General features: G+C 38.9%; 1 protein-coding gene across 1 annotated transcript; it reads left to right on the forward strand.

Moving 5' to 3' along the window:
• Nucleotides 1–21: 21 nt before the first annotated feature.
• Nucleotides 22–3,790, forward strand: C8H11orf1 (chromosome 8 C11orf1 homolog). The gene is made up of 4 exons (XM_036862299.1): nucleotides 22–393; nucleotides 2,414–2,644; nucleotides 3,192–3,258; nucleotides 3,495–3,790. Exons 1-4 carry the CDS (start codon nucleotides 352–354, stop codon nucleotides 3,662–3,664), a joined length of 510 nt encoding a protein of 169 aa, XP_036718194.1. The 5' UTR covers nucleotides 22–351; the 3' UTR covers nucleotides 3,665–3,790.
• Nucleotides 3,791–13,920: the final 10,130 nt, after the last annotated feature.

The following is a 13,920-nucleotide window of genomic DNA, read 5'->3' on the forward strand; positions in this document are numbered from 1 at the left end:
ACCTCTTCGCCCGTCGTTGGCTGATGACGCTTCAGAGCGCCCGGTTGTCTTGACAGTCTGGTGCAGCGACATCCGAGGAGGAAAATAGCCATGAGTGCAAAAGCGATACACCGACCACCCCGTCCCCTCACTCCCTCACCCTATCGGAAGTGTTAAAATAGATGCCTTTGAGCCCTGAGCGACTTCGTCACACCTACATGAGGTCACAAGCAGTCACTAGTGCCGAGGGACAGGTCGAAGGTGAGGCGAGTTCTGAGTGAAGGAAGCAGGGCCGGGCTGAGGCCAAGAAGAGGTTGGGCTGTGTCCTGCATCCTGACAGAGGATTTTCTCACAGCCTTCATCTCATCCGAAATGACTGCAACCCACTGTTACTGCTGTTCGGAATTTCTCCAGGTGCTTCTATTTCCTACCTTTTATTCATTCAAGAAATGTTGAGTGTCCGTTATGGGTCAGGCCTGTGAGAGCGGTTAGATATATGGAGGAACAAGATGTGGCCTGTGATTTCACCGAGCTTGTAGTCTGGTGGAAGATGCACAGCAAAAGAGGCAGTTCTGATTTAGTGGGGTGCAGTGCTATGCATGGAGTAATTCAGGGTGCTGTGGGAGCACACAGAGGGGAACCTTACCAAGTCTGGGGGTGAAGTGGAAAGATTCCCTGGATGAAGTGCACCTGGGTTGAAAGCTAAAGGGAGGAAAGTACACCTTACCTGAGTCAAGAGGAGTGAAGAGGCAGAAGGAACAATATACGCAAAAGCATGATGGAAAAACACAACAGCTGAGTTTGGCTGAAATGTACTTTGAGGGAGAGTGGGTAACAGATGAGACGGAAAAGTTAAGCAGGGACCAGGTCATATAGACATTTTAACAACCTTGAACCTTGCTCTGAAAACAGTGGCCAGCCAGTGAAAGATTTTACATAGGAAGATGACACAATTAGATTTTCGTTTTCAAAAATTCTGCTTTCCTATGGAGAAATGATAGGAGGAGAAAAAGGCTGATGGCAAGGCGGTCAGAGAGAAGGCTACTGCAGTAGTGGAAACTAAGGCTGATAGTGATCTGAACTGGAACTTGGCAGTGGAGATGGAGGGTAGTGGACTGATTCATAAATCAACAAGACCTAGTGATTGAGAATGGATGTAGGGAGTTGAAAGAGAAATCAGAGTCTAAGGTAAGCCCCAGGTTTCAGGCTTGGACAACTGAGTGGGTGGTGATGTCTGTCCTTACAGCCCCAGGGACGGTGTCATCTTGGTTTGCAGTCTGAGTACTCGGCCTGTTGGACTTCGTAGGACCAGCTACTCTTTAGTCATCATGCTGTTTGTTGACATCAGTGTGTGCATCTATCTTCACAAAGGCACATGGTGTGAGGGCAGTTACCTTTAAACCTACAGTGTTGGCTTTGTCTCTACCTGTGGAAAGGTGGGTGGGTGGTGACTCCCAAATCATGGCCATCTGGTGATCTGGGTGATCTATATTCTTTCTTTGCTTGGAGAACTGGGAGGGCCAGGTTTGGTAACATCTCTTCCTTTAAAGAACATGGAACGGCAGAGTAAGGTTTTCTGTCACTCTACTATAAAATCTTCAAACAACACAAGCTCCTCGACTTCAAATTACTCAGCTTCAGGGAAGGTATTGTCTTGCTCCTAAGCCAAGGGACCAGACTCATCTTTTAACCAAAAGTAAACATGGTTAGGCTTCTGATTACTTACAAAAAATTGAAATTCAGACATTTGTCATCTGGTATGTGCAAAGTACTGTTGATTAGGAGGGTAGACAGAAGGAGAGGATATGGTAATGAAAAAGACACAGATCGTGTCCTCAAGGGATCAGTGTAGGAGATTCCACACTTCCTTGAAGAACTCTAACATATGGTATAAAGTTATAAATATATAAAGATGTGAACATAAAGTTCTGTGTGAGATAAGTGAAAGAGAAGTTAACTTGAGGGAAAGCATCATGAAAAGGGAATGCCACATCCTGAGAAGTGGCATTTGATCTGGGCCCAGAAGGAAGGAAACTATCATTTATTGATCATTTATTGTATTATCTAGTTATCCAACTCTCATTTCTCCCTGTTCTCTTTGACGATAGCAATACTCTTAGTCCTTAAATTCCTACATCTCAAAATTACCAGAACATTTTCTAGTTCTCCATATAGTATTGGGGGTACTGAAGTTCTCCTGTCTTTTGCGGGGGGGACATTTAATCTATATAGTCACCTACTACTGCTGATTGAGAGGGCAGGCCAAAGGATTCAGGAACTTGGAGAGAAAGAAATAGAACCACAACAATTAAACTGGGAGGAAAGCCTAGATTCTTAGAAGGTGTTATGTTATGCTTGGCGAAGGAAGAGAAAGGGATGCCTTTTCTGCTCTCTGGTTTGTGCAACAAGCTTTTCTATTTCTGCCTTTTCCCAGAGACAGTTCCTCACCTCTTTCCTTACAAACCCACACTGTGGCAGCCTCATTAATGCAGATGGCCATGCTGAAGTGTGGACAGATTGGAATGATATGTCCAAGTTTTTCCAGTATGGATGGAGGTGCACCACTAATGAAGATGCCTATTCGAACCGTACCCTCATGGCCAACTGGAACCAGGAAAGATATGACCTAAAGAATATCGTGCAACCCAAACCCTTGCATTCCCAGGTAATCGAACTTTCTCTTCTTTGTTTCCTTCTGTTAGAATATGGCCATTTGAGAGGCAGAAATCTGATAACTTCCAATGCTGAGATCTCTCAGACTTCTGTTCGTTGAGTGGTTGGGAAAGGGCAACAGTCCTCAGCTGGAATGCCTATCCCACTTTACTATCAAGTTGACCATTATATTATTGTAAGGTAATGAAAGGATGGGTAGCATGCTTTTTCTCTTGCTTCTCTTTGAACTTCATCAATCTACAGAAATATATATATATATATATATATATATATATATAATGTCTTCTGACTCAGGGTAGCTTCTTCCCTGGTCCCTGCCTACCTAGACTTGTTGTTTATCTGCATCTTGCCCTTAAATCTCCTAAACAAACAAACCAACAAAGGATATGAACATTAGTAGGATATAGGCTAATGACATATAGACTTATAGTCAATCTAAAATATGACAGAGCCTGTTAGAATTCATGTCACTGTGTCCTGTATTTCGCAGTATTGGTTATAGACTCCTGTATTTTTAATCTACTACTTTTTCTTTGCAGTTTGGACACTATTTTGAAACAACATATGATACAAGCTACAACAACAAAATACCACTTTCAACCCATAGTAGGTGGACTATTCTTTTTAATTCTTATATTCTCAGGACCTAACTCAGTGCTTGGAACATAGAAGGAACACAAATAAAAGTAAATTGAATGAGTGAATAAGTGAATGAATGAGTGAATGATTTCTCTGTTTTCTCAATTTTGACAGGATTCACTGTCTCTTCCCTCACTGTCTATTCCCTCTGAAATAAGAGTGAGATTAGTTACTAAGACTCCTTCTCTTTTCTCTTCCCTCAGGGTTTAAGCGAGAGCCTCACTGGTTCCCAGGACATCAACCTGAGCTGGTTCCTCCTGCATACAAATGCACAGAAAAGTCAACTTACACGAGCAGCTATTCAGAGCCTCAAATTGAGCATCACTCTGTGTGTGTGTGGAATCCTAATAACTGCCAATTTCAGAGTCCATGATTCTAAGAAAGAATAAGAAGTTTCATTTTTCCAGTGTAGAATGTAGGAAGGAGCACATTCTAAGAACAACTAAGAATTTAGCTGACTGTAGCACAATTTTACTCTCTGAATAAATAAAGCACAAAAAAAATATTCTCTATTCCTTTTTTTTTTTTTTTTAATTTTTTTAAAAATTAATTTATTTATTTTTGGCTGTGTTGGGTCTTCGTTTCTGTGCGAGGGCTCTCCCCAGTTGCGGGGAGCGGGGGCCACTCTTCATCGCGGTGCGCGGGCCTCTCACCGTCGCGGCCTCTCCTGTTGCGGAGCACAGGCTCCAGACACTGAGGCTCAGTAATTGTGGCTCACGGGCCCAGTCGCTCCGCGGCATGTGGGATCCTCCCAGACCAGGGCTCGAACCCGTGTCCCCTGCATTGGCAGGCAGACTCTCAACCACTGCGCCACCAGGGAAGCCCCCTCCTTTTTTTTTTTTTTAAACCAAGATTTAGACGTCAAATTTAAGTTAATTATTTCTACTCTTAGGTCTACGTTACGGGTGTCGTAGGAAGGCATTAAAAAGAATTATTTCTCTCAAATCTACAGCCACTCTGCTTTTCCTTGCCTTCCATCAGGGGCAGAACTGAAAAATCCATCATGACTTAGGATGCATGTGGCTAGATGCTTTCTGGATGTGAGCGTGGTAGTCATGGTCAGATAGTTTACATTCACTGTGACCTTAATGAATATATCCCCTCTTAAGGACTAGAAAAAGAAAAATAACTTTTTATTATTATAGAAGATTTAAAACATACAAAAGTAGACAGAATAGTATAATGAACTCCCATGTACCATTACCCACCTTCAACAATGGTTATAACCAATCTTATCATCTATCCCTATCTACTTTCTCTATTTTTAAATTTTTCTCAGAAATTATTTCATCTATAAATATTTCAGTTGATATCTAAAAAAGATAAGGACTGTCCATTTTTTACTCCCCCACAAAAGTCACCGAAGAAAACTTGATCAAACAAAACTGAGTTATTTATTAAGCCTTTAGCAAGGAAGAACCTCAACTTGACACAGTCTTGATAATGATTGAAAAGGGCGATGTTAGGGTAGGGTATTTTTAGGAATTTGGGATGACTCAGCTGGTTTAAGGTGGGTCTTTCACTGTGGGGAACTGGCAGCGATTGAAAAAAGGTTGTGAATAGTTTAGGGTTGGTGAACCCTGGGAGACAATAGTCTTAACATGGCTAAACATCAGTATTTTCCAATCTTTTTGGTCTCCTGTTTAAGATAACAATATAATATTTGGGAGATATCTCCCATATATTACCTTCCAAACCTTCATTATTTTATGTTACGGGTATAAATATGGAATTTATGTTATATATGATGTTAGGTACTGACAAAGTTTGTTTTTTTTTCTGTATGGCTATCCAGTTGTCCCCATATTAGTTATTAAAAAGACCATACTTTCTTCACTGCTCTTCAAAGCCATTTTTATTATAAATCAACTCTCTGTGTATACTTAGAACTGTTTCTGGGCTCTCTTACATTCCATTGGCCTATTTGTCATTTTTTTAAATCCCATCTTAGCTACAATGGCTTAATTACCTCACTATCTTAATTATGATAATTGTATAAGTCTTAATATCCAGTAGATCAAATTATTTTACCTTGTTTTTCTTCAAGAGGGTCTTAGCTATTTTTGACCCTTTGCATTTCAATATAAATTTTAGGATCAACTTGTCAAGTTCCACAAAAAGATACTGTTAGGATATTGATGGAAATTGCATTGTATTGTCAGATCAACTTTAGAATTTGAGTTGTCTCTTATTAATACTAATAATTCATTGGTGTGTGTTCTTGCAATATAAATATTTTATAGGCACATGTTTTAAGTTTATATGTTATATATCTGTCATATACCCTAGGTATCCAGCATATTTTTTTAACATCTTTATTGGAGTATAATTGCTTTACAATGGTGTGTTAGTTTCTACTTTATATCAAAGTGAATCAGCTATACATACACATATATCCCCATATCTCCTCCCTCTTGCGTCTCCCTCCCACCCTCCCTATCCCACCCCTCTAGATGGTCACAAAGCACCGACCTGATCTCCCTGTGCTATGCTGCTGCTTCCCACTAGCTATCTATTTTACATTTGGTAGTGTATATATGTCCATGCCACTCTCTCACTTCAGCCCAGCTTACCCTTCCCACTCCCCATGTCCTCAAGTCCATTCTCTACATCTGCATCTTTATTCCTGTCCTGCCCCTAGGTTCTTCAGAACCTTTTTTTTTTTTTTAGATTCCATATATATGTGTTAGCATACAGTATTTGTTTTTCTCCTTCTGACTTAACTTTACTCTGTATGACAGACTCTATGTCCATCCACCTCCCTACAAGTAACTCAATTTCGTTTCTTATTATGGCTGAGTAATATTCCATTGTATATATGGGCCACATCTTCTTTATCCATTCATCTGTCGATGGACACTTAGGTTGCTTCCATGTCCTGGCTATTGTAAATAGAGCTGCAGTGAACGTTGTGGTACATGACTCTTTTTGAATTATGGTTTTCTCAGGCTATATGCCCAGTAGTGGTATTGCTGGGTCATATGGTAGTTCTATTTTTAGTTTTTTAAGGAACCTCCATACTGTTCTCCATAGTGGCTGTATCAATTTACATTCCCACCAACAGTGCAAGACTGTTCCCTTTTCTCCACACCCTCTCCAGCATTTCTTGTTTGTAGATTTTTTGATGATGGCCATTCTGACCGGTATGAGGTGATACATCATTGTAGTTTTGATTTGCATTTCTCTAATGATTAGTGATGTCGAGCATCCTTTCATGTGTTTGTTGGCAATCTGTATATCTTCTTTAGAGAAATGTCTATTTAGGTCTTCTGCCCATTTTTGGAGTGGGTTGTTTGTTTTTTTTATATTGAGCTGCATGAGCTGCTTGTAAATTTTGGAGATTAATCCTTTGTCAGTTGCTTCATTTGCAAATACTTTCTCCCATTCTGAGGGTTGTCTTTTCGTGTTGTTTATGGTTTCCTTTGCTGTGCAAAAGCTTTTAAGTTTCATTAGGTCCCATTTGTTTTTTGTTTTTTTTAATTTCCATTTCTCTAGGAGCTGGGTCAAAAAGGATCTTGCTGTGATGTATGTCATAGAGTGTTCTGCCTATGTTTTCCTCTAAGAGTTTTATAGTGCCTGGCCTTACATTTAGGTCTTTAATCCATTTTGAGTTTCTTTTTGTGTATGGTGTTAGGGAGTGTTCTAATTTCATACTTTTACATGTAGCTGTCCAGTTTTCCCAGCACCACTTATTGAAGAGGCTGTCTTTTCTCCATTGTATATTCTTGCCTCCTTTATCAAAGATAAGGTGACCATATGTGCGTGGGTTTATCTCTGGGCTTTCTATCCTGTTCCATTGATCTATATTTCTGTTTTTGTGCCAGTATCATACTGTCTTGATTACTGTAGCTTTGTAGTATAGTCTGAAGTCAGGGAGCCTGATTCAGCATATCTTTTATTGTGATAAAATATACATAACATAAAATGTACCATTTTGGGACTCTCCTGGTGGTGCAGTGGTTAAGAATCCGCCTGCCAATGCAGGGGACACGGGTTCAAGCTCTGGCCCAGGAAGATCCCACATGCCATGGAGCAGCTAAGCCCGTGAGCCACAACTGCTGAGCCTGCGTACCACAACTGCTGAAGCCCGCACACCTAGAGCCCATGCTCCGCAACGAGAGAAGCCACCGCAATGAGAGGCCCACACACCGTAACAAAGAGTAGCCCCAGCTCGCTGCAACTAGAGAAAGCCCACCTGCAGCAATGAAGACCCAATGCAGCCAAAAACAAATTAATTAATTAATTAATTTAAAAAAATGGTTTAACTGTTTTTAAGTATACAATTCAGTGGCATTAAATACATTCACAATGTTGTGCAACCATCACCACTATCCGTTTCCAGAACTTTTTCATCATCACAAACTGATACTCTGTACCAATTAAGCAATAATTCCTCATTCCCCTCTTTTGTCCCTGGTAACCTCTACTCTATTTTCTGTCTCTATGAATTTGCCTATTATAAGTACCTCATATAAGTGGAATAATACAATATTTTTCTTTTTGTCTCTAGCTTATTTCACTCAGCATGTTTTCAAGGTTCATCCATGTTACAGCATGTATCCTTTTTAAGACTAAGTCATACTCCATTGTATGTATAATACCACATTTTGCTTCTCTATTCATTTGTTAATAGACACTTGGGTTGTTTTCACCTTTTGGCTAGTGTGAATAATGCTGCTATGAACACTGGTGCACAAATATTTGTTTGAATCCCTGCCTTCAATTCTTTTGGGTATATACCCAGAAGTGGAATTGCCAGATCATATGGTAATTCTGTTTAACAGTTTGGAAATGCCAGTTTTCCATAATGGCTGCACTTTTTTACATTCCTACCAGTAATGCACAAGGGTTCCAATTTCTCCACATCTTTACCAACACTTATTTTCTGGTGTTTTGTTTGTTTGTTTTCATTTTATAATAGCCATCCTAGTGGGTGTAAAATGCTATCCCGCTGTGGTTTTGATTTGTATTTTCCTAATGGCTAGTGATCTTGAGCATCTTTTCATGTGCTTATCAGTTATTTGTATGTTGTCTTTGGAGAAATGTTTATTCAAGTCCTTTGCTCATTTTTGAATTGTGTTGTTTGCCTTTTTGTTGTTGAGTTGTAGATGTTCTTTATATATCTTTATATATTCTGGATACTAATCCCTAATCAGATACTATATGATTGGCAAATATTTTCTCTCATTCTGTAGGTTGTCCTTTCACTCTCTTGATAGTGTCCTTTGATGCACAAAAGTTTTCAGTTTTGATGAAGTCCAATTTATTTATTTTTTCTTTTATTGCCTAAACTTCTGGTGTCATATCCAATAAATCATTGCTAAAATCAATGTCATGAAGCTTTGTCTCTTTGTTTTCTTCTTTTAGCTCTTATGATTAGGTGTTTGATCTTTTTTGAGTTAATTTTTGTATATTATATAAGGTAAGGGTCTAATTTCATTCTTTTGCATGTGGATATCCAGTTTTCCCAGCACCATGTGTTGAAAAGACTGTCCTTTCTCCATTGAATGGTCTTGGTGCATTTGTCAATAATCATTTGACTATATATGCAAGAGATTATTTCTGGGCTCTCTATTCTATTCCTTGGTCTATGTCTGCCTTTATGCCAGTACCACACTTTTTTGATTATTGTACTTTTGTAATAAGTTCTGAAATCAGGAAGTGTGAATCTCCCAAATTTTTTCCTTTTTCAAGATGGTTTTGGCTAATTCAGGGTCCTTTGAGATTCCATGTGAATTTTAGGGTGGAATTTTCTATCTCTGCAAAAAATATTATTGGAATTTTGATAAGAATTGCTTTGAATCTGTAGATCACTTTAGCTAGTATTGATATCTTAACAATATTAAGTTTTCCAATCCGTGAACATAGATGTCTTTCCATTTATGTCTTCTTTAATTTATTTTAGCAATGTCTTATAGTTTTTTTTTTTTTTTATTAATTTTGCACAATATTATGTAAATCTTGATCCTTTACTTTTTATAAATTTATTTATTTATTTATTTTAGCTGTGTTGGGTCTTCATTTCTGTGCGAGGGCTTTCTCCAGTTGTGGCAAGTGGGGGCCACTCTTCATCACGGTGCGCGGGCCTCTCACTATCGCGGCCTCTCTTGTTGTGGAGCACAGGCTCCAGACGCGCAGGCTCAGTAGCTGTGGCTCACGGGCCCAGTTGCTCCGCGGCATGTGGGATCTTCCCAGACCAGGGCTCGAACCCGTGTCCCCTGCATTGGCAGGCAGATTCTCAACCACTGCGCCACCAGGGAAGCCCTGTCTTATAGTTTTTAGTGTACAAGTTTTTTGTCTCCTTAGTCGAGGTTATTCCTCGACTATTCCTCGAATATTTTATTCTTCTTGATGCTATTGTAAATGGAATTGTTTTCTTAATTTCCTTTTTGGATTATTCATTGTTAGTGTATAGAAATGCAACTAATTTTTGTGTGTTGGTTTTATATCCTGCAATGTTGCTGAACTTGTTCATTAGTTCTAATTTATTTTTTTGGCAAAATCTTTAGGGTTTTCTATATGTAAGATCATGTCTTTTGTAAGTAGAAATAGTTTTACTTGTTTCTGTCCAACTTGGATGCTTTTCTTTTTCTTGCCTAATTGCTCTGGCTAGAACTTGCAATAATATATTGAATAGAAGTGGTAAAAGTGGACATCCCTGTCTTGATCCTAGTCTTAGAGGAAAGGCTTTCAATCTTCACCATTGAGTATGATGTTGGCTGTGGGTTTTTCGTATATGGTTGAGGTAATTTCCTGATACCTACAACTGAGTTCTAATTTCCTGATACCTACAACTGAGTTCATAATCTTCAGTCTCAAATTTTTCCATCTTATATATTTCATATCTTGGTGAATTCCATAGTTTTCTTTTATGTGTCTTAACCACTCTTTCTTATTTTTAATATTACATATTGCATAATAAATTCACACAGTTGTCAAAAACAGAAAGCAAGGAATTATTTTGAATCCCCCTTTCTCATCCTTCCCATTAAAACAGATACCAAGCCCTATAAATTCTATCTCCACATTATGTCTTGATTATGTCCCTCTTTTTTACATCTCTATCGCCTTTGCCATATTCCACTTTCCCATTATTTCTCACTCTTACCCTTTTGGTTGATGTCTCTATTTTCCATTTTGGTCTCTATTTATCAATCTCTATATTGCTCCCAGATTAAGTCTAAAAATGCAGAGTGGATCATGCTACTCACTTGGTTAAAATCTTTCACTGGCTTTTATAGCCTTCAAAATAAATTTCAAACTCCTTAGCAGAGTTTTCTCTACTTTCTGACTCTTATTCCTCATCTCCCACATTCCCTCTCATATATCTAGTGCTCCAACCAAACATAAATATCAATACCTGCCTGGGCACTTCATGCTGTTCCCCCTTCTAGATGCATTTTCTTCCCTCTTAACCTTGCTAAGTCCTATAAACCATTAAGAATTCAGTCAGACACCCACTAGGATGGCTATAACCAAAAAGATAAATAATTATAACTGTTGGTGAGGATATTGAGAGGTTGGAACCCTCATACACTGCTGGTGGGAATTTTAAATGGGCAGCTGGGCTTCCCTGGTGGCGCAGTGGTTAAGAATCTGCCTGCCAATGCAAGGGACATTGGTTTAAGCCCTGGTCCGGGAAGGTCCCACATGCTGCGGAGCAGCTGAGCCCGTACGCCACAGTTACTGAGCTTGCGCTCTAGAGCCCACGAGCCACAACTACTGAAGCCTGCATGCCTAGAGCCCGTGTTCCACAACAAGAGAAGCCACCGCAGTGAAGCCTGGGCACTGCAACCAAGAGTGGCCCCCGCTGGCCACAACTAGAGAAGGCCCGCGCACAGCAACAAAGACCCAACACAGCCAAAAATAAATAAAAATAAAATAAATTAATTTTTTTAAAAAATGGGCAGCTGCCTTGGAAAATAGTCTGACAGTACCTCAAAAGGCTAGATGGAAAGTTACCGTATAATCCAGCAATTCCACTCCTAGATATATACTCAAGAGAAATGAAAACATATGTCCACACAAAAACTAGTACATAAATGTTCATAGCAGCATTATTCATAATAGACAAAAAGTGGAAGTAACTCAAATGTCCATCAATTGATGAATGGGTAAATAAAATGCAGTAGATCCATGTAAAGAAATATTATTTGGCAGTAGAAAGGAGTGAAGTACTGATACATGCAACCCTATGGAGGATACTTTAAAACATTCTGCTAAGTGAAAGAAGCTAGTCACATAGGGCCACGTATTGTATGAAATGTCCACTTATATGAAATGTCCAAAATAGGCAAATACATAGAGAAAGAATGTAGACTAGAGGTTGCCTAGGGCTGGGCTTCCCTGGTGGCGCAGTGGTTGAGAATCTGCCTGCCAATGCAGGGGACACGGGTTCGAGCCCTGGTCTGGGAAGATCCCACATGCTGCGGAGCAACTGGGCCTGTGAGCCACAATTACTGAGCCTGCGCGTCTGGAGCCTGTGCTCCGCAACAAGAGAGGCCGCGATAGTGAGAGGCCTGCGCACCGCGATGAAGAGTGGCCCCCGCTTGCCACAACTGGAGAAAGCCCTCGCACAGAAACGAAGACCCAACACAGCCATAAATAAATAAATAAATAAATAAATAAATAAATAAATAAATAAATAAATAAATAAATAAATAAATAAATAAATAAATAAATAAATAAATAAATAAATAAATAAATAAATAAATAAATAAATAAATAAATAAATAAATAAATAAATAAATAAATAAATAAATAAATAAATAAATAAATAAATAAATAAAAGATTATGTCTGCTTGAGAAATCTGGTAATTCACTAAAATGATTAAAGCTGACACATGGTTTCCAGGGCAATCAGTTAAGGTGTAACATAAAACCCTCATCAAAAAAGATTATACAAAAACAAGATGTAATAAGACATTCTGAAGTAAGGAAGCTCTAAAGTTGACCAGTTAAGCAGTTCAATGACCCATCAAGGTCTCGGAGTCTTACCATCTTCTTGCTCAGCCATCATCAGTATATCATGGATGCTCCCTCATGGTTTCAAGATGCCTACAGCAATCTGAGTATCACATTCTCATGCTCCAACATGCAGAGGAAGAAAAAAAATCAGTCTCTCTCTCTGTCTCTGTCTCTCTCTTCCTCGCTGTCTTTCTCCCTCTCCCTCTTCCCTCCCTCCCTCTCTCTTTTCTGGCAAGTCTTTTTAAAGGTAAAAAGCTTTTCTAGAAGCATCTATAGCGAATTTCCCTCCTGTCTCATTGATCATAATTGGGTTGTAGCCCTTTCAAGACTAATCCCTACAGGATTCCCTACAGGAAGGAAGGGAATTTCCATGATTGATTTAGACCAACTCTGACTGGAGCTTGGGGGAACGCTTCACTTTCCTGAAGCACATGGCTAGGAAGAATATGGTGGATACCTAAACCAATCTGGGGTGCTGTTGGCAAGACTGAAGGTGGTAAATAGGTTACTTAGGCAGCCAACAATGTCTGCTACACAGCCATAAAAATTGGCTCTAAATTTAGAGAAATCTGACTTGTGGCTAGATCACAGCATTTCAGACTATTAGGAAGTTGTTTTTTAAGAGAAAACATTTTGAACCTGTATAGATCTGCAATGTATATTGTCCTAGCTCCACACCCCTGCAACATAAAAACTTTCAACAATTGTTTCTCGTGTCATATTTTAAAAGCATGGCCAATCCCCAAACTGTAGGCTTTGTGAAGGTAAGAGTCCTTGTTAGAAATCAGAAATCAGCTGGAAGAGGGTGCAGAAAAATAAGAGTTGTCTCTAAACATTTATACCAGGGCTATTTTTCATTAATTGAATCAGAAGTTTGTCTAGACTCACAAAAGTGAAATAGAGGTGTTTCTGTAGAGCAGTATGTCTTTGTTTAAGCTAAATAATATAATCACTTATTGATCTGTTGTTATTCACTGTAATTCTTAAACCTTTTAAAGACAAATACCATATGATATGACTTATATGTGGAGTCTAAAATATGACACACCAATAAATAAATAAATAAATAAATAAATAAATAAATAAATAAATAAATAAATAAATAAATAAATAATAAAAAGGGACTTTCCTGGTGGTCCAGTGGTTAAGACTCCATGCTTCCAATGCAGGGGGTGCAGGTTTGATCCCTGGTAGGGGAACTAAGATCCTACATGCCGCGTGGTGCGGCCAAAAAAAAAAAAAAAACTAAAATATGACACAAATGAACATACCTACGAAACAGAAACAGACTCACAGACATAGAGAACAGACTTGTGGTTGCCTGTGGTGGGGGGATGGGGGAGGAAAGGATTGGGAGTTTGGGATTAGCAGATACAAACTATTATATATCGGATGGATAAACAACAAGGTTCTACCATATAACACAGGGAACTATATTCAATATCCTGTGATGAACCATAATGGAAAAGAATATGAAAATATATATGTACATGTGGATAACTGAGTCACTTTGCTGAAGAGCAGAAATTAACACAACATTGTATAATAAATCAACTATACTTCAATAAAATTTAAAAAATAAAAAAAATAAGGGACTTCCCTGGTGGTCCAGTGGGTAAAAATCCACACTCCCAATGCAGGGGGCCCAGGTTCCGATCCCA

The sequence above is a fragment of the Balaenoptera musculus genome, chromosome 8 (genome assembly GCF_009873245.2).
Source record: "Balaenoptera musculus isolate JJ_BM4_2016_0621 chromosome 8, mBalMus1.pri.v3, whole genome shotgun sequence".
Taxonomy (NCBI): Eukaryota; Metazoa; Chordata; class Mammalia; order Artiodactyla; family Balaenopteridae; genus Balaenoptera; species Balaenoptera musculus.

Excerpts from the sequence above, each read along its gene's own strand:
- C8H11orf1 (XM_036862299.1), top strand. The coding sequence starts at position 352 with ATGACTGCAACCCACTGTTACTGCTGTTCGGAATTTCTCCAG. Across the intron at positions 394-2,413 it reads GCTGTTCGGAATTTCTCCAG|AGACAGTTCCTCACCTCTTT; the intron begins GTGCTTCTATTT and ends GCCTTTTCCCAG. Across the intron at positions 2,645-3,191 it reads CCAAACCCTTGCATTCCCAG|TTTGGACACTATTTTGAAAC; the intron begins GTAATCGAACTT and ends TTTTCTTTGCAG.